The 23,641-nt window shown below is 46.3% G+C and overlaps 1 protein-coding gene across 6 annotated transcripts in view; it reads left to right on the top strand.

Annotated features, from left to right (window-relative positions):
* The window catches only part of CABIN1 (calcineurin binding protein 1), a 245,997-nt gene that overhangs the window by 130,183 nt on the left and 92,173 nt on the right, over positions 1-23,641 (top strand). For all 6 annotated transcript variants that reach the window (XM_083168467.1, XM_083168471.1, XM_083168470.1 and 3 more), the window contains one exon: positions 13,627-13,740. In XM_083168467.1, coding sequence (XP_083024593.1) covers positions 13,627-13,740 — 114 coding nt within the window. The remainder of the gene's footprint in view (positions 1-13,626; positions 13,741-23,641) is intronic.

The following is a 23,641-nucleotide window of genomic DNA, read 5'->3' as shown; positions in this document are numbered from 1 at the left end:
AATCCCCCAAAATCATAATTTTGGGGGATGCCCAGCACTTCCTGAGCGGCTGGACACCTGCCAGGCTCAATTCCCGCTCTGTTAGATGCTGTTAGAAACGTTCCTCCAACTGCCCCCCAGCCACCGACCCACCACACACACACCGTGAGTGACCTTGGCCTGCCTGTGGAACTTCAGAACAGCATCCAAATAGTTGGGAGGTATCCCAGAAGCAACGGTGTTCCATAGAGCACTCCTATGATACCAGTACAGAAGGATTGTAGATTTAAACTGTCACCTATGGAACACAGGGTCTAATTCATAATTGTGCGCTACCCATCAGTTGTAGGTTTGTGCATGGACAGAACAGATCTTGCAATATCACTTGCAGTTCTACTGGAGAGCATACCAAAACCCTGCCAAAGATTTTATATTTCGATTCATCAGTCCTTCAGTCAATCTTCAGTTTTCCACTGGCGGTGTTTCATCGCCCAGACCATTGCCGCAGAACTGTAAATTCTTAAACCACTTTTTGTTCCCTGAAAAATGGCAAATAATATAGTTCTGAAAGGTACATTAAGTTTAAAAATTGGCCATATATTAGAACTATTTCAAGCCTAACACATGATTTTGACAGGTCGTGCGATGCATTGTTTGTATTTCAAGTGCAAATCGTGAGGTGTTTCGGGAAGATGCGCGGGCCCGCGGGTTGTGAGGTCGATCCTCAGATCTTATGGGCTGCACATATGATTTGAAGATGCTGCTAAAGACCAGTATGCTGCCAGTTGCAGATCTTACAATAGTTCTTATGTGAAATTACACACAATATCTATCATGGGTCTCGGAAGCTGCCAGGAAAATCGTTAGATGAGATTTGGTGTTTGGATACAAAGTGTCGGGAGAGATATTGGAAGAATAGAATCCTGCCCAAAAGATACCTTTATGTGCAAATAGGGCCTTTTTATCAGGTCAGTATTATTCATGCTGAGTGTGGAAAAGGCAAGAAATCACAGAAGAAGTGGAAGGGAGACCATCTCTGTACACACATAAAGATACCTTTATGTGCATATAGGGACCCCCACGGAGGTCAGTAGGAGACCCCATTTTAGTCTTAAAGATTAAAGAGGACAACAATCCACCTCATTTCCTTACCAGCAAGTAGTTTTTGCTGGATGGTTAGGGGACAGCGCTGAAGTGTATTTTCAATTGTTTTTGTAGAGATCTGATACTGATTGTCCTGTTGTATGGCCAGCTTAAGTTTTTGCTAGAAAACGGATGGTGTAATGGTTAGCATTACTGCCTCACAGCACTGAGGTCATGGGTTTGATTCCCACCATGACTCTAACTGTGCGGAGTTTGTATATTCTCCCCATACTTGCGTGGGTTTCCTCTGGGTACTCCGGTTTCCTCCCACAATCCAAAAATATACTGGTAGGCTAATTGGCTCCCAACAAAAAAATTAACCCTAGAATGTCTGTGTGCATGTGTACATGTGGTAGGGAATAGTAAGCTCCACTGGGGCAGGGACTGATGTGAATGTTCAAATATTCTCTGTACAGCGATGCGGAATATGTATGCGCTATATAAGAAACTGTTAATAAATAAATAAACAATATCTAGTAGTGTACCGCTTACCTTTTGTATCATTATGTGGAGGTGTTCTAAAACTTTTGACCAGTAATGTAAAGCCCAGGAGCCCAGAGTGGGGATCTGCCTACCTCCCATTTATTTTTATATTTTTTTAAAGACGTTTTTTATTTTTCAATTTATAAAACAACATTGTAAACAGACAAGAATAAAGGTAATTTCACATTTACATCATGGCTCTTGATTCACATTCATTTTGAAATAAATAACACACGTCAGGGGAATCATACAATTTGGTTCTCCCAGGTGAGAGGGCATCATGTGACTTTACAATACACTCGCGGTGACTAGTATGTGTATCAGCAGGTAGTAATGCGGCCAGTGTATCAGAAATACAAAGACATAACTTTTCCCGATGTATCGCATGAAACATGAATACATAGCCAAGACATCTCTTATATATTTGGCTACATCTGTCACTCAAAGTGTGTCTGGAGCTGTAACGCTGGGTTGTGGACTTCCATCTTAATTTATGATTGTCATCACCTGTTTTAAACAGGGTAATTGATAAGAAAGGTGTTTAAGCACAGGTGATGGTAATCCATAAATTAAGAAGAAAGTCCAGAAACAGAGCAATGTGTCCCTCCTGGAGAGGGTCATGTTGGGAGGTATGCACCTCCCTCCCTCCTCCCCCCCCCCCCATTCACGGCATCCCCACGATTAAATGGCACATGCAAAACACTGACATGGCTATGGTCGACAATGAAAAAGGTTGACAAGATTTATTTTTCACTTTTTCAATGTTTTCATATTCATTCTCATGTGTCGACATGGACACCAATGAAGTGCCACACTTCTGTCAACATTTACATGTGTTGACCTTTCTGTGTTGATTTTTTCTTGTGGCGATTCGCGGCACCCCCCGCGACCCCCCTCCCGCGAATTGCAGCACACCCCCCGCAATTCGCGGCACCCCCGGTGACTCCCGCAATTCGCGGCCCCACCCCGTGACACCCCCCCTCCTGCGATTCGCGGCACCCCGCGACCCCCCCTCCCACAATTCGCGCCAACCCCCCGGGCCCCCCCTCCCGCGGTTCACGGTGCCCCCCACGACCCCCCCTACCGCGATTCCCCACCCCTGACCCCCCCCTCCTGTCATTGCGGCAACCCCCCGCCCCCGCGACCCACCCTCCCGCGATTCACTGCAACCCCCCGCGCCCCCCCCTCCCACAATTCGCGGCACCCACACCCCCCCCCGCGACCCCCCCTCCCGCAATTCACGACATCCACCCACGACCCCTCCTCCCGTGATTCGCGGACACCCCTCACCTCCTCCCTCCCCCCCCCCCCCACCCCCACGCGCGATTCACGGCAACCCCAGGATTAAATGGCACATGCAAAACACTGGCACGGCTATGGTCGACAATGAAAAAGGTTGACATGAGTTTTTGAAGATTTATTTTTCTTTTTTTGAATGTTTTCATATTCATTTTCATGTGTCGACATGGACACTGATGAAGTGCCACACTTATGTCAACATTTACATGTGTTGAACTTTCTGTGTTGATTTTTTCTTGTGGCGATTCACGGCACCCCCGCGACCCCCGCGACCCCCCTCCCGCGATTTGCAGCACACCCCCCGCAATTCGCGGCACCCCCCGGTGACTCCCACGATTCGCGGCCCCACCCCGTGACACCCCCCCCTCCTACGATTGCGGCACCCCGCGACCCCCCCTTCCACGATTCGCGCCAACCCCCCGGGCCCCCCCTCCCGCGGTTCACGGTGCCCCCCACGACCCCCCTACCGCGATTCCCCACCCCTGACCCCCCCTCCTGTCATTGCGGCAACCCCCCGCCCCCGCGACCCACCCTCCCACGATTAACTGCAACCCCCCCGCGCCCCCCCTCCCACAATTCGCGGCCCCCCCCCGCGCAACCCCCCCCTCCCGCAATTCACGGCATCCGCCCACGGCAGTACCCCTAAGCGCCTCTTTAGTCCCCCGTATACTCACACACCCCTATCACTACACAGCTTCCTGCTCTCCTGAACCGTAACTTCCACCACTGGGGAGTCGCTGACGCTGTTTTGCCCACATGCCCCTATCATGCCTCATAGCCCAGCCTCCTGCTCTCATGCACCCGAACTCCCACCCAGTAGGAGGAGACACTGACTAAGGGCCACCATCCTGTACTGCCACGCTGGACCATCACCCACTGGCAGAAGCTGCACAGTATCTCCCACCCTCCTCTTTAGTCCCCCTTATGCCCACACACCCCTATCACTACCCAGCCTCCTGTTTTCCTGTGTCGTGACCTCCGCCAGTGGGGAGCCGCTGACTCAGAAACACCCTACTATACTATTGCACACACACACCTCAACAACATGCACACACAGCCCCCCCCACACCCACAAATGTCACTGTACCATCCACACTATCAATGTACATCTTACTCTGTAACCGCTTTTTAATTAAACAAAACAATACACAACCCCTTCCGAATCATATGCTCTCTATTTAACACATTTCACCTATAACTCAAGTTGCAATACAGGCATCTTTCATACAATTCTAACCATATTTCTCATATGCAAATGTTCACAAATTAAGGGGGCGCAGCCCCTTACGACGGTGTGAAGAGCGCCCGTAGGGCGCGATGAATCACCTAGTATAGTATTGATATTTATACAGAAAACAGTAATTCTACTTATAGTAATGTGAAACCCATATAGAAAGAGGGGGTGGGAGACAGATGGGTAAGGGAAGAAGGGGAATGGGTGATGGTGGGGGACAAGACAAACATTCTAGGGCTAAAAACTCTAACAACCAATGACATATCCAGTTGTGGTATGGTAGTTGTACCTGACTGATAAATTCAGCCATATTGGGGGGATGTCAATAGCTTAAAGGAGTCTAGGGGGCATATCAGTCTTAATTAAGCTATACAGATGCATGTGGGAGGGCCACCTGGCGGATCAAGTACCAGTTAGTGTTTTCGTATGGTCGTTTGCACTGTAGGGTCTAAACTCTAAAGTTAAGATATAGGTTTCCCATTTCACATAAAAGTGAACCACCCCTTTCTCAATGTCGCATAAGGCAGCCTTGCATTCAAAAAATAGAATTTTGAGGAGAGAATTTTTTAATTCTGCTACGGAGGGGCCTACCTCCCAGTTTTAATGAAAACAAGCAAATCGTGCTAGTGCTATGGTACAGAAATGGAGCAGCTCTGGTACAAACTGTTTCACTGTGCAGTTCCCAGGGCTCCGCCAAGTGGAAGAAGCAGGTCAGTGGAAATGTGACTAGTAACTGTGAACGCTGCTGTGCTCTGACTGTTTGAATGCTCGCATGTAGGCTGCTGCATGTTTGTAGTGATTCATCTTATACATGGGATGGCAGACCCCTGGGAACAGAGCTATCCTCCCACAGTCTGTCAAACTCTGACACTGGAGTTAATACATTCACTGCCCACACATTCTAGTTACTAGCAGCTCCAGGGAGAAATGGACAAATTCATTACTCCTCTTGTCCTTTAACCTCTCTGCATAATCTTAAGTGAGTCGCTTTATCTGTTCTGTGCTAATTGCCAGGGTTAGTAATTTGGAATGGTGTGTGTGTGTGTGTGTGTGTGTGTGTGTGTATATACCAGGGCTGATTTATTACAGTTCAGATGTTGCCCTCTGTTTAGAGCTCTGTAGATAGAGAAACCATCTAGCTTCTTCATCAGCGAATACATCCTAGTTACAATTTACAAGAAGTGCTAACTGTTCTTTAGACATTAGTTTGAATGTTTAATAAGCCAGCAGATGGTCCTATTACCTGACTACTATTTGACTGTGCACAGCAGCTTTCTTGCAACTTGTGAATTAATTGCTTTTTAGAAATGAGATTTTCTTGTATTAAGATTATATTTTAATAGTCTTTTGCTTTAATCCCGAGGCTTGTTAATGACTAGTCTATTTTAGAATTAGAGTCAAGTCAGGCACACTGAATGAATAAAAAGTATGGGTGACTCCAAAAAAGATAGGAGACCCCTCATATAAAAGATGGGGTTCCCTCAGTGTGATCATCAGACATTAACCCCATTAAGTCCAGGTATGGGGGAATAGCTCCTCTAACCTGGAATCCAATAAGTAATACCTATTTTAGACAGTAGACAGTTTTTCAAAGAATGTAGTCCCCCTAGTACAGGGGTGGCGAACCTTTTTTGTGCCAAGGGCCGTTTGTATGGGGAAAAAATCCTTTGGGGGCCATATGAAGAGGTTAGCAAAAAACCTCGATAATGGAAATGCTGTAGATGTGATTTTCCTAGATTTCGCTAAAGCATTTGATACTGTCCCACACAAGAGATTGATTAATAAAATGGAGAACCTAGGATTGGGTTAAAATATCTGCAGATGGGTAGGGAATTGGCTATGTAATAGAGAACAAAGAGTGGTTGTGAATGGTGCCGTATCAGATATGATACCGGTACTAAGTGGAGTGCCCCAGGGTTCGGTTTTGGGGCCCATTCTGTTTAACATTTTTATTAATGATATTGGGATAGGGTTACTCAGCAATGTATCCATCTTTGCGGACGATACAAAACTTAGCAAAGTCATCAAATCATCAGAAGATGTCACCATGCTTCAAAATGATCTTGCGATTCTAGATGAGTGGGCAATAAAATGGAAGATGAGGTTCAATGTAGATAAATGTAAGGTTATGCACCTTGGGAGACACAACCAGGGTGCAAGTTACAACCTTAGCGGGGAGGAACTGGGTAATTCCATACTTGAAAAGGATCTAGGAGTCCAAATAGATAGCAAACTGGGATGTAGTGCCCATTGTAATGTAGCTACAAAAAAGGCCCACAAAATTCTGGCATGTATTAAGAGGGGAATGGAAACTAGGGACTCAAGGGTATTTATGCCACTGTATAAAGCATTGGTGAGACCTCACCTCGAGTACGGAGTGCAGTTCTGGGCCCCACACTATAAAAAGGACATCATAGAATTAGAAAAAGTCCAAAGGCGAGCAACAAAGCTTATTAGGGGAATGGAGAATTTAAGCTATGGGGAGAGATTAAGCAATTTGGGACTATTTACATTGGAAAAGAGACGTTTAAGGGGGGACATGCTCAACATGTACAAGTATATCAAGGGCCAATATAAGGAACTGTCACACACCCTCTTTTCTACTAGAAAAGAATCTAGGACACGAGGGCATGAGTATAGATTAGAAGAAAAAAGATTTCATTCAGCTAGTAGAAAGAATTTCTTGACGGTCAGAACAGTCAAACTCTGGAACACTCTTCCCAGAGAGGTGGTAACGGCTGGCTCAATAAAAGCATTCAAGGCAAAGTTGGACAAACATTTACTGGATAAAAACATCCATGGGTACAAATAAGAAATATAATTTGTCTGTAAAATATCAGAACCTACCAAAGCAGCAATGGATATCTATACCAGGTTGATACCAGGTTGAACTAGATGGGCGCAAGTCTTTTTTCAGCCTTACCTACTATGTAACTATGTATGTAACATATGTAAACATTTCTCTTACAAATTGTCCTGCTGCAGCCGTCCCACGCTCCGGCGGCTACCGCTGAATAGGACTGACAGTCTCCGGCTGCTGTTGATTAAGAGGAATTCTGGAGAATTACCGACCACTCGCGAGAACTCGAGGGCCTGAGGTTCCCCACCCATTCCCTAGTACCTATTTTCTGGTGATCACCAGGCAAAAATACCCTTTTGAATGGAAAGCATTCATTCTCCGTAATAATGAGGGTACTGCATAACCTCTTATGCACATGTTTACATCCATACACATGTGGCAACAATATTTTGAAAGAGGGTAGTTCCCCCTTTTGTATAATGTGGTCCATTAGCAGCTACAGTATTTTCTGGTGATCACCAGGTAATATCTCCCAGCGCTAGGGACTCTCTATACTGGCCTGCACATACATGGCGGCACCCTTGTTTGAAAGAGGGGAATCTTCTCTTTCAGATGATTTTCCACCTTGGTTATCATCATCTAGTCATCAAGCAACCTATGTCCCTTTCGATTGTAAGCTTGCAGCACTATCTACAATTGTAAAGTGCAACGGAATCTGCTGCGCTATATAAGAAACTATAAATAAATAACTTTAACATCACAGGAAAACAAATCCACACATGGGTGGTGATCTACAGGACAGATGTTCTCTATATTTACTGAGGTGGATTTTAAAGAATAAAACATAGTAGGCATTGGGGAAGGGGTAGGCAACAGGCAGCCCGCGAGATGCTCACGTCTGGCCCGCCGCACTGACCTATAGCACAATGACAAGTGGCCTGACTAGCTGAGCCGCTTGTCATTTACCTGCAGGGCCATATTGAATTGCACTGTATCTTGAAAAGGTCCCAGAGGCGGACCGAAACGTCGATGCCCACTACCATTGCCATGCTGCCTGAATAAACCCATCTTGATTTGCCTGAAAGACTGGTGAGTGACTCCATTCATTGTTATTATACAAAGTAGTGACCTTCTAGCAAGCTCCCTACTCTGGATTGTCACCCCAGCAAGTTATCTATGTCGATGTGAGTGCCAGTACCATGGACTATGTGTGTATATATATATGTATATCTATGTGTGTGTGTGTGTGTATGTATGTGTATATGTGTATATATATAATCAGAATCACTTTCTTGGCCATGTATACTCTCGTATACTAAGAATTTTTTGTGGATACAGTGCAGCTTCAAGCATGGTACAAGAGGGATAACAGGACATACATACATTGCATCAGTTGCGCATACAAAAGACAATTCACATGTTAGGATTTGCAAGGTTAGATAGAGCAGTTAGGTGTTTAGTTTAGCAGTATCTTAGAGTACATTGCATAGCTATCGGGAAGAAGCTTTTTGCGGTTCTTGACGACTTGGCAGGAATGGACCTGAAGCATCTACCTGATGGGAGAATATCAAACAAGTTATGGCCAGGGTGGAGTTTGTCCGCCACGATCTTCCCAGCTCGCTTCTTGACCCTACTTAACTAGTATTGTTCCCTTACAGGGGGGAGGTCCGTCCCAATAATCTTCTCTGCTGTCCTCACCACTCTTTGCAGTCTTCGTTTGTCAGATTCATTGGCCCCTCCATACCAGATTGTAATAGAGGAACATAGAACGGACTCCACGATAGCAGTGTAAAAGAGTTGCAGCAGCTCCTGCGGAATATTGAATTTTTTCAGTTGCCTCAGGAAGAACAGCCGCTGTTGGGCATTTTTAACAATGGAAGTTATGTAGGGCTCCCATCTGAGGTTGCAATAAATTTTTGTCCCAAGGAATTTGAAGGTCTCTACCCATGACACCACTCTGTTGGAAATTACTAGCGGGACCTTGACATTTGGTTTTCTCCTGAAGTCTACTATCATCTCGACTGTTTTGATGGGGTTTAGGTCCAGGTTTGCAGTATGCAGACTCATCTGCCTCCTTGATTAGGCCGATGATGGTGGTGTCATCAGCAAATTTTATGATTTTTACTGACTGGTCACTCGAGATGCAGTCGTTAGTGTAGAGGGAGAAGAGCAGGGAGGAAAGGACATATCCCTGGGGAGCACCAATGCTGATCGTACGAATGGCGGATGTGAAGGCTCCTGCTTTCACCAGCTGTTTCCGTGCCATCAGGAAGTCCACAATCCAGGAGCAGGTAGATTCTGGAACTCCTAGGGAGAGAAGTTTGGGCTTTAGGATAGTGGGGGCAATTGTGTTAAATTCAGAGCTGAAGTCAATGAATAGGACCCTCGCGTAGGTGCCTGGATGATCCAGGTGTTCCAGGATATAATGCAGCCCTAGGTTAACTGCATCCTCAACGCTTCTGTTTGCTCGGTAGGCAAACTGCAGGGGGTCGGGGTGGATGTTTGTCACCTCCCTCAGATGGTTCAATACCAGTCTTTCAAATGCCTTCATGACCACTGATGTTAGCGCGACTGGCCTGTAGTCATTTAGATCCTTCACAACCAACTTCTTGGGAACCGGAATAATAATTGAGCATTTGAAGCAGTCGGGGACCCTACTCGTGTCCTGTGAGGTGTTAAATATGACAGTGAAGATGGGATGCAGTTTAAATCCCGGCGGTCGGGATCCCGGCATTCAAAATCCCGACGCCGGAATCCCGAACGGCGAAATCCCGACACTTTCTCCCCCCGTGGGTGTCCACGACACCCTCGGAGGGAGAATAAATTAGTGTGCCGAGGGTAGCGAGGCACTGGGCCCGCTGCGTGGATCCACGTCCCCCCCTTGTCGGGATTTCGGCATTCGGGATTCCGGCATCGGGATCCTGACCGCCGTCTTTTCATGCCGAATCCGTGAAGATGGGTGCAAGCTGCATTGCACAGATCTTAAGGGTAGATGGCGACACTCCATCAGGACCTGCAGCCTTACTAAGTCTGACCCTTTTGAACAAAGCTTCTACCTCCCCCTGGTCCACCTGCAAGTCCTCAGAGTCTTGGAGGTGTGGCGGTGGAGCCGCCTTACTATGGTCTAGAGGAGGGGGGGTATGAGGCACTGGGTTTCTTTTTAAAATCTGCAGTAAAACTCGTTCAGCTCCTCAGCCAGTTCCTGGAGCATTGGAGTTGGGCTTTGGGCTTTCTTGTAGCTGGTAATAGCTTGCATACTTTTCCAGACTGCTGCAGGGTCATTGGCTGAGAGGTTGTTTGTCAGCTTGCTGGAGTATCGCTTCTTTGCCAGCCTGATTTCACGTGTCAGGGTGTTCCTGGCCTCTTTGTACTGTGCCCTATCCCCACCGCTGTAGGCCTCCTCCTTGGCCCGGCGGAGCTTCCTTAGCTGACTGCCGAACCACTGCTTATTGTTATTAAAGGATCAAACTGTTTTGGAGATATATATATATATATATATATATATATATATATATATATATATACACATAATTTTCTGGAGAAACTTGCAGGTGCTGGAACATACACAATAATATGTCCAAGGGATCCACTCCAATAAAAGTATAGGACACAAGAACCAGCACACCACCATTTGAAATGGAAAAAGTAACTTTTTAGTAATTCATCTTTAGAGCCTTCGACATTTTTTCAGGTTCACAAAAGTAAAGGTACTTATCGATTCCTAGTGGGGCTGTAAGATGCCAGCAGCTTAACCCCCGGGGCCCTTAGTGCCCGACAGCTGTTTCTGAGGTCCTCCTCCTTTATCAAGCCCTATGGCAGCGAGGATTTCCCCGGCACGCTGAATAGGGTGAGCGGCTGGCACAGGGTTAAACAGCAAGGATTGCTTGTTTTCAGTGATCCCCGCCGTTTAACCCCCTTGATGGCCACATTGAATACACCCCATTGTTGGGCTTATTTAGTATTTCAAACAGTTTCCATGGTACTTATATGTTAGTTGGGCGCCCACTAAGCTATTTGCTTAGTTTTCGCCGGCCCCTTGCGGGCCACGCTACGCTCGCCACGCTTCGGGCTCAGTGGCTCGCTGCGTTCGCCACACTATATAATGTCAACTCCGCGCCAACATGGATAGTGGGGGTATGACCATAGTAACTATAGTGGGTGCCCATCTAACATATAAGAACCGTTTCCATTAGCTAAAATCTATCATTATATGATTTGTTTCAAAATTTGATGTTGGTTAACAGAAATAATAAAAATGATTTATTTGTACTTTAATTCATGGGTATTGTCTACAATGGTAACTGATGCACTTTTGTTTTTATTGCGTAGCAGCAATGAAAAAAGACAAGCATAATGTTTATATGCTGTTTTGACATTTTATGTGTGAATTTAATTGAATGAAGTACTTTACTTTTTCTCATAAAGAAGTGGCAGAAAATGATAATAGAGGTCTTCAATGTGTAAAGTAAGCAAATTGACTGGGCCCCTTACTATTGTGGTCCTCGCACCCCCAAGATGTCTCCTGACTACTATCCATAATATGTTGACCCAGGAGCCATGATTCAGTTAAATACTTTGCCGGTTTAGCTAAAAGCTAGTATGTGTTTTTTTTGTTTGTTTTTTCATTTAGAACATGCAGTGTAATTTCTGTGTGTGGGCTTTCTGTAGTTTGTCTGGATTTTTGCTACACAAATGTTTTGGCCGACATACTGTATACAGTTTATTATTTGACGCTGCTTTGTTTTGGTAACTGAGAACGATCACTAAGCAAGCCGTGTGCCTTGTGCACAGCTCCTCATTTGGGTTCGATGGGAGGATATGGGAATAGGCTCCAATGCTAAATAGAGAGACCTGCAGGCAGCACATGGGGCTGAGTCCAGTAGTTGGGAAATTATTTTATTCACACTGTAACACACTACAGAGAATTCAAATGACCATTGCATGTATCATCAACACTAGGGCCTCTTTGGGGGAAAAAAAAAACATGACTTCCATGTGCATTTGTAGAGAGGAGAAATATGTATGTTTAGACAGGGTTTTTTCCAACTTTTATTACTTGTTTGTTTTTTAACCACACTTGTAGAATTTGTAGAATTGTAACATGTAACATATGTAGAATTTAGTTTGCTTGTCTTTTATGCATCCATAAAGGTTGGTGACTCTGGTCCCTATAATCCATTTCCAGCAAAATAGAAAGAGGTGCACCCTTAGAGACTGGTCAAGCACTGGTCTTTAGCCACCCCAATGCCTACTGTGGGTCTATACTTTAGAGCAGGAATTCTCCCAACTTCAGCTCTCACACATGAACACTAACAGGTTTTACTGATATCCAGGCTTCATAACAGATGGTTAAATCAAAACATTACTTAAAGCACATGCTCAAACCTGGACCATTAGTGTGTCTTGAGGAGTGAGGTTAGGAATCCCTACTTCAGAGAGCCTCCAACCCTATAGACATATATCCAATGTGCATGTAGGCGGTGTACTGTGGCTGTATAACAAGCTGTTTTACCAATTGCTCCAGCTCTTTGTGGTGTGCGATTTGGCATTAATCCCAACCCCATGGCTGAATACTCCCTGTGTCAATGATGCCCCTTCATCTGATGCTGTACAACAGGCATGTCCAAACTGTGGCCCTCCAGCTGTTGTGAAACCTATACATCCCAGCATGCCTTGCCATAGTTTGCCATGCCTTCCCTTATCGCAAAACTGTGGCAAGGCATGATGGGACTTGTAGTTTCACAACAGCTGGAGGGCCATAGTTTGGATATGCCTGCTGTACAATCTCTCAGATGTAGACGAAAAACTTTTTTAAAATGTTTCTGACCACAGCTTCAACTAGATGCCTGTCTTTGGCTGGCATTTTAGCTAGACCTATCCTAAAGATGCATATACATGGTGACATTTTGGAAATGTACAATTTGGACTAAGCCGTTTACCAATAAACTCCTTGGGGCCCAGAACCATACAATATTGACTATATTTACTTGAGATTTTGACACTGGCTGATTTGGGATATACTAATGATAACTAAACTAATATACAGTGTTTTGTGGCTGATTTTGGGGGTGGGTCCCCTTTATCTTGTGGGCCCCTGGGCATTTGTCAGCCTGTAGTTACAATACTGCTTATAATCACTTCTACGTCCCAGTCTCTCTCAAGTAACTGATAAATCTGTCTCTGTATCACGGTTGATTATGAATCATCTTGATATTGATTTGTCCAGTAGGACGCTCCACACAATCGCCCCATATTTGGACTTAACACTGGAACATTCAGTCAGGCAATTCACTAGCTGCTAGTGCCCAAAATAGTGTAAACGTGTGTATCATGATACAAACACTTTCTGCCAGCTGTTTCCTGTGCGCCTATTTCCTGCAACGTTCACAAGCATTCACAGTCTGTATGTAATACACTACTGCAGGAAGGATTTCAGAACACACACACACTGCACGTATTTTATCTGCTGTTGTCAACACCTATGTGCCCAGGTCCTCAGATGTTTACTAGGTACCCTGGACTTATCTTGGTCATTCAAATTTTCTGTAACTCACAAAAATGTGTAAACACCTGAATATATATATATATATATTTAATGTTAGATCTATGTGTAATATGATACTGGAATAGGAAATCTGTATGCATGCACAGCAGCATCCCTTCTTCATCCTGCCTGTTGTCTCCTCAGAACTTGCAGTGGGCCAGAGACGTGTTGCTAGGCAGCAGTATCCCGTGGCAGCAGCTGAAGCACATGCCAGCACAGGGACTCTTCTTCGAGAGGAACAAGACTAATTTCTTCAATGTAAGTTGAGCTGTGTTACAGGCTGGCCGGGATGATAATACTGTAGGTAGACAAAAGACTCTAACAATTGTGCTTTACTGTATGTTTAAGAGTTGATATGATGTGATACCTCTTACTACCAGAGTTGTGCTGAATTGCGATTGGTTTAGATGACTTTATAAAAGATATTGTGTACTGTACATTGTAAGGTATTACAAGTCCAAGGCTAGGTGCTTTTGTTCGTGAGATAGGACTCTTATGTGACTTGTAGTATCTTTACCAAATGTATAAATATATGCAACTATTTAAGTGACGGATCGGGCCCAGAAATCGGGTAAAATGTGACCAAATCGCATGTGCTCGACATTTGATCCAATGCACGGTAATGGAGCTGTTATGTAGACAGGGGATGAGCATACACAATCCATTTAATTGGCTAGTTTTTACATTAATAATCATATTTTTTTTATTGACATATGAGCGTTCGGCCTCTCAAGTGTGTGCACAGCAACCATTTTGAAAATTGACATCTGTTCTGGATCTCTAGACTTAAAATACAAATTTGCTTAAGGGCCCTACATACGCAGAGATGTGTGCCAGAGATACATAACGGGAGATTCAGCACAAGAGATTTCACTCTTGTGGCTCATTTCAGACAATGAGCCACATACAGAGAGATTTGTGTCAGAGATTCAAATTGGGAGATTCAGCACGGGAGATTTCAAATCTGTCACAGAAAGTGAAGTAAAACACTGCACTTCATCACAAAAATGTTATTATTACTGAACACATCTAGCACATAACTAATGTCTTCATTAATAAGTATTCTTTCACCTCCCCCTAATATTGCCCCCCCCCCCCCCCCCAAAAAAAAGTAAATCATTGGTGGTGGCTAGTGGACACCCCCCCCCCCCCCAAAATGTAATCATGGTGGCTAGTGGTTCCCCCCATATGCAAACTTTTAAACATTGGTGGTACAGTGGGAACGGACATAAAAAAAAATACTTACCAAGTCCGGGGTCCAGCGTCTCGTCCTGTCATACAGACAATCATTTTGTAAAATAAAAAAATGGCATGCCCCCCCCCCCCCCCCCCAGGCATGACCAGCCCTGGGCTTTTTGAGTGGTCCTGGTTCCCAAATTCCAGAGGACAAAGTGCGTGGGGTCCCCTGGATTTTGGGGACCAGCACCAGGCTCATGAGCTGGCCCTGGTTTCCAAAATACGGGGGACAAAATGAATAGGGGTCCCCCGTATTTTGGAGACCAGCACCAGGCTCCACTAGCAGGGGGTGTAATGCCATAGCCAGGGGACACGCTTGATGGTGTCCCGTGGCCAAAGCATTACCGACCCTAACTAGTCAGCCCAGGCCGGGAGTTTTTGGGGAGGTGGGGACCCCCCAAATAAGGGGGTCCCCCCTCTCCAGGGCACCCCAGGCCTGGGCTGCAGCCCGGGGCTATCCCCTGCACCCCTGGGCGGTGGGTGCAGGGTTGATAGCTTGTTTAACAGTAATATTGTCTTTTACAGTAGGACTTCAGGTCCCAGCAAACCTGCCCCACATGCTGGCACTTGGGAGAACCACAGGTACCAGCATGTGGGGAATTAAAGGCCCGTCGGTACCTATAGCCTCCCTGTAAAGGAAATATTAAAATAAAACACAGATGTTTTAGTATTTTTTTAACTGCATCTGGTGTTCACCCAGGGGGGCTCCTGCCCCCCCAGGGCTTCTGCGGTGTCTTCACCTGGGGGCAGCGGCCCCCTAAGCTCTTTTGCATGGCCGCGCCTCCCAGGACTTCAGGAGCTCTTCTCTCCTCCTCCGCCGTCGGACTGACTGCCCCTACCCTGTCTCGAGCTGGCTAATATAGCCAGGTCTAGGGGGCGGGGCAATGACGCGGCAAGCCGTGATTGGCTGGCCGCGGCCATTTTGAAATTTGAAAAAAAAAATTTAAACATTTCCGGCCCGATGCCGCCACCGAGAGGTGAGGTGGGGGTGGCGATGGGTGCTACTGCTGGTGGGGGAGGGGGGGCAGGGATGGCGGCGGGTTCTGCGGCGCGGTCTGCGGCGTCTGCAGTCTCTCGCCCTGCACATCTGCCTGCAGCCACACATGCGGGAGATGAGCAGGAGCTTTCTGAGCAACTGCTCTGAATTGTACAGCCCGTCCGTTCTGAATCTTGGACAGATTCAGAACGGCGGGGGCGCGCATGTAAATCGCTGTGTGGGCTATATACACAGCGATTTACATGCATTTTCTGGCATTATCTGAGCGATTTGTTAGAATCGCTCAGAAAATGCCTGATTATCGTGCTGTGTGTGGGGCCCATTACAGTAGTGCCAGACAAGTTCATTCTACCCAATTCACACATAGATGTGAACAGAGAATGTTCTTCTTCTGTGGGAGAACATGAGAGCTGCTAAGGAGATTCTACTAAAGGAATTGTTCCCACCAAATCTGATCATTTGTGTACTTGTGATTGTACTGTACATGCACCCAGTTATTGTTTCCAGCAAATATGGATGTAGTTTGAAAATCATGAACTAACGATTTAATCTTGGTATATTGACATTTGATTCAATGTGTTTAAGTTTTATTTTCAACAAATACAGCCATCACAAAGCTCTTCTTAACCATGCTGGGTACGCCTGCAGGTGTCACTGCTGGCTCTGGCCTATGTCAATTTTAAGTTGATGAAAGCAACCACGTTACAGTCAGGTTATGGCAACGTCAACATTTAGATGTTTATTTAGATTTGGGTGGGGGAACAAATGGTGTGGGGTTCCCTCGAAAAACGTACTTCCAGGTTTATGCTGTGTCCAGCTGGTATGTAACCCTGCAATAGGGAATCCTGGAGCATGGTGTCCCCCTGTTATAACGTGACAGCATGAGGTGGTATTTCCTAGAATGAAACTTACAATAGAAGACAATGTAGGACAAGTACAGTCAGGTCTATAAAGATTTGGGACATCAACACAATTCTCATATTTTGGGCTCCATACACCACCACCACCACAATGGATTTGAGATGAACCAAACAAGATGTGCTTTAACTGCAGACTTTCAGCTTTAATTTGAGGTTATTTACATCCAAATCAGGTGAACGGTTGTAAGCTTGCAGGGCCATCTTACCTCCAAGTCTGTCTGTTGTTACCCAGTTTGTTTTATCACGGTCTACAATTGTAAAGCGCAACAAAATCTGCGCTATATAAGAAACTGTAAATAAATAATTACAGTTTCTATATGTGCCTCCCAATTTTTAAGGGACCAAAAGTAATGGGACAATCGACTCAAAAGCTGGTGTGGGTTATTCCCTCGTTATTTCATAATCAATTAAGCAGGTAAGAGGTCTGGAGTTGATTTCAGGTGTGACACTTGCATTTGGAATCTGTTGCTGTCGACTCTCAATATGAGATCCAAAGTGCTGTCACTATCAGTAAAACAAGCCATCATTAGGCTGAAAAATCAAGAGAAACATATCAGAGAGATAGCAGAAATATTAGGTGTGGAGAGCTCAGCAACACCAAAAGCCGGAAGACCACGGAAAACAACTGTGGTGAATGACAAAAGAATTACTTCACTGGTGAACAAAAACCCCTTTCACAACAGTTGGCTAGATCAAGTACACTCTCTAGGGACGTACAGTATGTGTATATGTGTCAAAGTCAACAATCAAGAGAAGACTTCACAAGAGTAGTGTCATGGCGTGGGCAGGTATGGCTGCCAATGGATTTCCCTTGTATTTATTAATAATGTGACAGTGGAGGCCGGGGATGGTCGCACGCTTGTGGTGCTCCCGGCTTCCATTCCCCGGAGTCCCCATCCCCGGCCCCCAAGAGAACCGGAGAAGGGACACAGAGAGAGCGGCAGGAGGGGAGGTCAGAGGAGGCTCCCGGTGCAAGACCCGGAGGAGGCCCCCAGCGAGGATGCAGCCGTGGCCCCCGGTACAGGAAAGCACATGAGGGGAGAGGGCCCTGCTCGTGAGAGCTTACATTTTAACATGCTTCCTTATATTGATGGGAGGGCACTACATGTCCGGTCACCCCATAACAACATATGCAAATCTGCGGGCTCCCACATTTGAAAGAAGGGAGTCCCCACTTTGAAAGGATGCAACTTCTAATAGCTATTGTCTGGTGATTATTGGACGATATACTGCACTGTAGAAAACATACATTTTCTATGTGTAGGAGGGAACTGAATGTGCCTGATCTCTCCCATTCTGGCCAGAACACACATGGGGCTTCACATCGCTATCCCACACAGAGGAAACGCATTCCGATTTTGGCTATCTTGCTAGAAAATTTTAACTATATAGTAAAAATTGCCTGCGAAATCGCACCATGTATACACGGCTTTAGTCATTGTCTGATGATCCGTCAATCAATCCTGCAATACCCAGATTTTCTTCATCTTGCATCAATTAAGAACATCCTTCCACTTATTTAGGGCTTTCTTCAGAGCTGCAGAGATTTGTATTGAGACACCCACTGTATGTGTACAATGATGCAACCAACCATCAGATGCACATAAATCGATTGTCGACCTTCTGAGAACGTTCTCTCATCATGGCCATTGGAAGCAAGAATTTTAAATGACATACAGGACTGGAGTCGCACTGTTTGGCACTTGCCTGTGTTCAAGTCAACACCAATCTGTTACTGGCCACAAATGACACATTACTGTCACTTATTTTGCTGATAAATCCTCACTACGACCGCCATAACAAGACCATTGCGGCAGTTGTAAACATGTACAGTGGCAAAAAGTCACTCCGCTTCATCTGATATCAACATTGCAACCATCTTTGACTCCATGAGATTTTCTTGATGAGTAAAATGTTATGCCATGTTGGGCTACTTTATTATTTGTTATTTTTGTAGGTATTTAACTCAAGACAATACTGCAGGTTTTGTCATGGAAATGTAATTGTAGCATCCTACTTTTAGATTTTTCATTCTTGTCACAAATCTTTTTAGAGACCTCTTTAAGGCCCCATACACTACGCGATTTGGGCCTGATTTCACCCGGTTCTGGAGGATCGGGCCGAGAAATCGAGTGAAATTGTCCAAATTGCGTAGGGTATGACATCCAATCTGATCTGATGTGCGGTCCTGTGCGCATCAAATCAGATCCGGAGGTTGGACGGTCTGTGCATAAGATAAATCTTATGCACAGCCATCAGTGAGGCAGGGAGCAGGTCTGGAGGAGCGGGGACAGAGAGCAGGGTCCGGGGGGGAGCTGCAGGAGAGGTAGCGGCAGGGTCCATGGCGGGGAGCGGAGAGCAGAGTTCGGTCCCCGCAGCGAGTGGCCGGAGAATAGAAAAAAATCCTATTGAAAAAACTGGGCACTTCCGGTGGGCGGACCTAGCAGGTGGCCGCATTGTAGGGAGCTCTCCAGCCCTGGGATCGCCATCAAGCAGCCAGGGACGCGAAAATCGGCGCAGGAGGCCTGGGAATCCCCCGTAGCCCCTGCTGAGGAGATAGGGGTGGGTAAGAGGCGTAAGCCCAGCTCCCCACCACAGATATTGCCCCGGAATCGGCGCTAGGAGAAGCCGCCGTACAAGTGCGGGCAACATCTTGGATGCGCACCGCTCAGCACACCCGCCGCGAGCCGCGACCCCACCAGCCCAGCACATACTTTACAGCCGGCGGAGGGGACCGCAAAGCAAGGGGAGACCCTGCCAGCACTCCCTGGGGAAGCGAGGAGCCGTGAGGCGGCAGAACCGGGGAACGTCCGGAACGCGGGCGCCATCTTGGTTGTGGCGCGGCCCGCAACACAGCAGATTCGCAACAGGCAAGTGCTCTGCGGGGGTGACGGGACGCCTCAGCGGGCTGGACGCCCCATGCACAACCCCTGCATCACAGCTCCCCCTGAAGCCACGAGAGGGAAATAGTACCCCCCCTGGGATCACTGCAGCTCAGCGGGCGCCATCTTTGTTTCTGACAACCACATAGGACTGCATTCACAGCACAGGGAATAGTATACCCAGGCTCCCCTGTTGCAGTGTCAGCCTGTCTGCAGCAGGCAGCTGAGTGCCAGGGGTGGCGGGCTTGGACTGTTACATTGAGGTGCCTGCAACTCTCCAAATACCTCAATTCCCTACCCACTGTTGCCTTAGTCATTAAATGCAGCATTTATAAAATTCAGCCCGCACTGCCCCCTGGTGGAGAAAGGCAATATACCAGCATAATAATACATCATAAATTCTCCAGATTGTCTCATTGTACCAATATTGGGGGCACTTACAACTGCAACTCTCCCAAATCCCAGACCTGAAAAGCTATTATACCACAATCTGTTTTAATAAACGGGCCTAGACTAGCCGTGTGGAACAACGATGGATAAATATGTGGGAAAATCGAACAAGGGCGGCCGGAGCGGAGCAGCTACTAAAAACAAGGAAGCAAAATCCACATCAGCTCACGCGACCACCCCCCCAACATCACCTACAGATAAGCGAGCATCACACGGAACAGAACTCCCTACTGAAAGCGCCCCAGCAATAACTCACGTGCAAGAAATTGCGGCAGTGCTCTCGCCTCTACTTGATGAAAAACTTTCAGGCATAAGGGAGGCCATAGAATCAGTGGTCGCGCAATTAGGAGAATATGGCCCAAGATTTGAAGAAGCCGAACAACGCATTTCTAGCGTGGAAGATGACCTCGTTGCTGCTAAAAACACAATTGCGTCACAAGAGGCCACCATAACGGCAATTCAAGCCAAGCTGGAAGATCTGGAAAACAGGGACCGGAGGAATAACTTGCGCCTGATTGGCCTGCCGGAATCGGTCAAACATCGTGATCTGCTACAGATGGCTGCCGGAAGAACTCCAGTGTCTGCCAGCTTCAGGCACAATGCAAATTGAAAGAGCCCATCGCATTGGCCCGGATATTCAGGATAAACGGCGAAGGCCTAGACCGGTCATTTTCAAGTTTCTCAACTACTTGGACAAGACAGCGGTGCTGGAGGCTTACCGCAAAAGAGGAGGTCTACAGTATCAAGGTGAAAGGCTGTTACTGTTTCAAGACTTTTCTTATCAGGTGGCAATGAAACGAAAAGAATTCGCACCCGTGTGCAAGTCACTTTTTGAAGCAGGCATACGGTTCGCACTACTCTACCCAGCGAAGCTACGTGTTCAGCATGATGGTAAACAGCACTTCTTCGACACGGTGGCAACTGCGCAGAACTTCCTGGATTCAGTTAATGATCATCCACCTTCACAGGATGCTGACTGACAGTTACAACAAAAGACTTGCAAGTATACATCTATTAGCATAATGTAAAATGCTGGTTATGTTGTTATTTTGTTGGGCACGCTACATGTTGTTAATTACCATAGCCCCTCAGGGGACCATTGCTCAGAGGGTGACAAGAAGGTACGGAATCTTCCCCCCTCCCTCCCCCCCTCATCCCCTCTCTACCTGTACATCACATTGGAAATATTGTCAGGCAAGGTTGGCCTGATAACTGGGTTCAAAAATACACAAAAATTGATAGAACTGTTTGGTACTTTTACATGATGTTGAATGGGTCACAAGAAAGAATAAGATACAAAGCTAACATAGTGGGAAGGCCCCCGCTAGCTGGGACGAGGGCCTCCACAATACAGGAACTTGGTGTATGTCACATGTTTCCACAAACAGGCATAGGCTAGAATAGGCACACAGGCCACTGATACGATAATCTCGCGCACACACTTACGTTTCTTGTCATGGAACGTCGAGGGCTTGAACTCACCACTCAAGAGGAAGAAGGTTATACAACATCTAACACGGTTGAAACCGGACATAGCAGTATTGCAAGAAACACACTGGAAGAAGGGCGATCCAAACACTCTTAGGGGTAGTTGGTTCTCAGAATTCTATGCAGCCTCATACACGGGTAAACAACGGGGAGTCCTCATTATCATTAATAAAACTCTAAGGTATGAGGTGCTAGACACCTTGGAAGACCCTGGGGGACGATATCTGTTTTTGAAAATAAAATTAGAGGGTGAACTGTTTACTCTTGCTACACTTTATGCACCCAATGGTCCGAACACGGTGTTCTTCACGGACCTGTTCGTCGAACTACAGGGCTGGGCGGAGGGACAGATAGTGATAGGTGGGGATTTTAATGCCACACTAAAGCAATCTTTAGATAAAAGTAAAAATGCAGGCAGAGACACACCGCCCCCGGCCCTAGAATTATTGATGCGCTCGTTAGACCTCTCAGACCCCTGGCGCCATATGCATCCCGTCGAGCGGGACTACACCTTCTATTCCCACCCCCACAATACCTCTTCAAGGATAGACTTTTGGCTAATCCCAACGCAAATGCTAAATAGGATTATAGGATCAAAAATCGAGTCCATTTTAATTTCCGACCATGCTCCCACATGGTTTGAGCTGGAACTACCCACTCCCCTACAGCACTCGCACAATTGGAGATTTCCCACGTACCTGGCAGACTCCCCTGACTTTCAATTAGAATTGAAACAACACTTCCTAAATTATGTTGATGATAATATCCAACATATAGATAATATTAACTTGTTCTGGGCTGCATCCAAACCTGTGGTGCGGGGCCACATAATTGCACATGTTGCGACCAAAAAGAAAAAGCTGAACTCCCGCTTCCCAGAACTGAGCAAGGCTGTTTCAGACTCTTATGCAGCCATGCTTAGCAACGACACCCCGGTCAATAGGCAATGCTATCAAGACGCTAAAGCATTATACGACACTCTATGCACAGAAAAAGCGCAAAGCTCGCTAGATTTTCAAAAACAGCGTTATTTTAGATGGGGGAATAAACCTGGTAAGCTGCTTGCCTCCATTGCTCGTGGACAGCGGCCCAGAACCCACATAAACAAAATAATGGTAGGCCAGGAACTCCGCACTAGTACCACAGAAATTGCAGACTCCTTTTTAAATTATTACAAAGACCTGTACTCCCCACCTACTGACCACCCAGCACTGGGCATGGACTTTCTTAGGAGAGCGGCACTACCCACCCTAACCCAGTCAGAAAGAGACGCCCTGACAACCCCTATCATGGAATTAGAGTTGGAATCGACAATAAAAAGCCTCCCAAAAGGGAAGTCACCGGGCCCGGACGGTCTGGGGGCAGACTACTACAAAATAGTTTTACCACACCTCAAGACACACCTACTGTCACTCTATAACTCCATATTAGCTGGTAATGCTCCCCCCCCTGACTTTAACCAGGCCCGGATCATCCTACTACCTAAGCCAGGCAAAGACCCCGAACTAGTCGGCTCTTATCGGCCAATTTCTTTGTTAAACCAGGACCTAAAAATATTGACCACCATAATAGCCCATAGGCTACAGGGGATACTGCCAAAACTGCTCCACCCATCTCAAACAGGATTTATAAGGGGTAGATCCTCGGTGCATAATATTAGACAAGTAATAGCTGCCATTACTAAATTTCAGATGGTAAAGAATGGGAACTCCTTATTAGTCAGTTGCGACGCCGACAAGGCTTTCGATAGGGTGTCCTGGCCCCATCTTTTGCGGGTGCTACACACCCAACAATTCGGGGTTGGTTTCATCTCCTTCTTTCGTAGACTTTACAATAACCCTACAGCAGTCCTTACCATAAATGGCCTGAATACTGCCAGTTTCAAGTTAGCCCGTGGCACTAGGCAAGGGTGCCCGCTCTCTCCGTTGCTATTTGACTTAGCCATTGACTCATTGATTAGGCTATTCCATCTCCAAGGGGACTGGCACGGAATAAAATGCGGGGGGGTGGAGCTGAAAGTCTCGGCATACGCTGATGACCTGCTACTCTATTTTGACAATCCACAGGAAGCATTCCCCAGCTTTCTAAAGACATTACAAGAATTCGAAGACATATCTGGTTTCGTTATCAACAAACTAAAAACCAAAGCCTTAGCACTACATAGAGGAGCTAAATTAGGATGGTAT

Source organism: Crinia signifera, unplaced genomic scaffold, assembly GCF_055691185.1.
Source record: "Crinia signifera unplaced genomic scaffold, ASM5569118v1 HAP2_SCAFFOLD_97, whole genome shotgun sequence".
Taxonomy (NCBI): domain Eukaryota; kingdom Metazoa; phylum Chordata; class Amphibia; order Anura; family Myobatrachidae; genus Crinia; species Crinia signifera.
The sequence above is the reverse complement of the archived record's forward strand: the minus strand, read 5'-3'. Positions and strand labels throughout refer to the sequence as shown.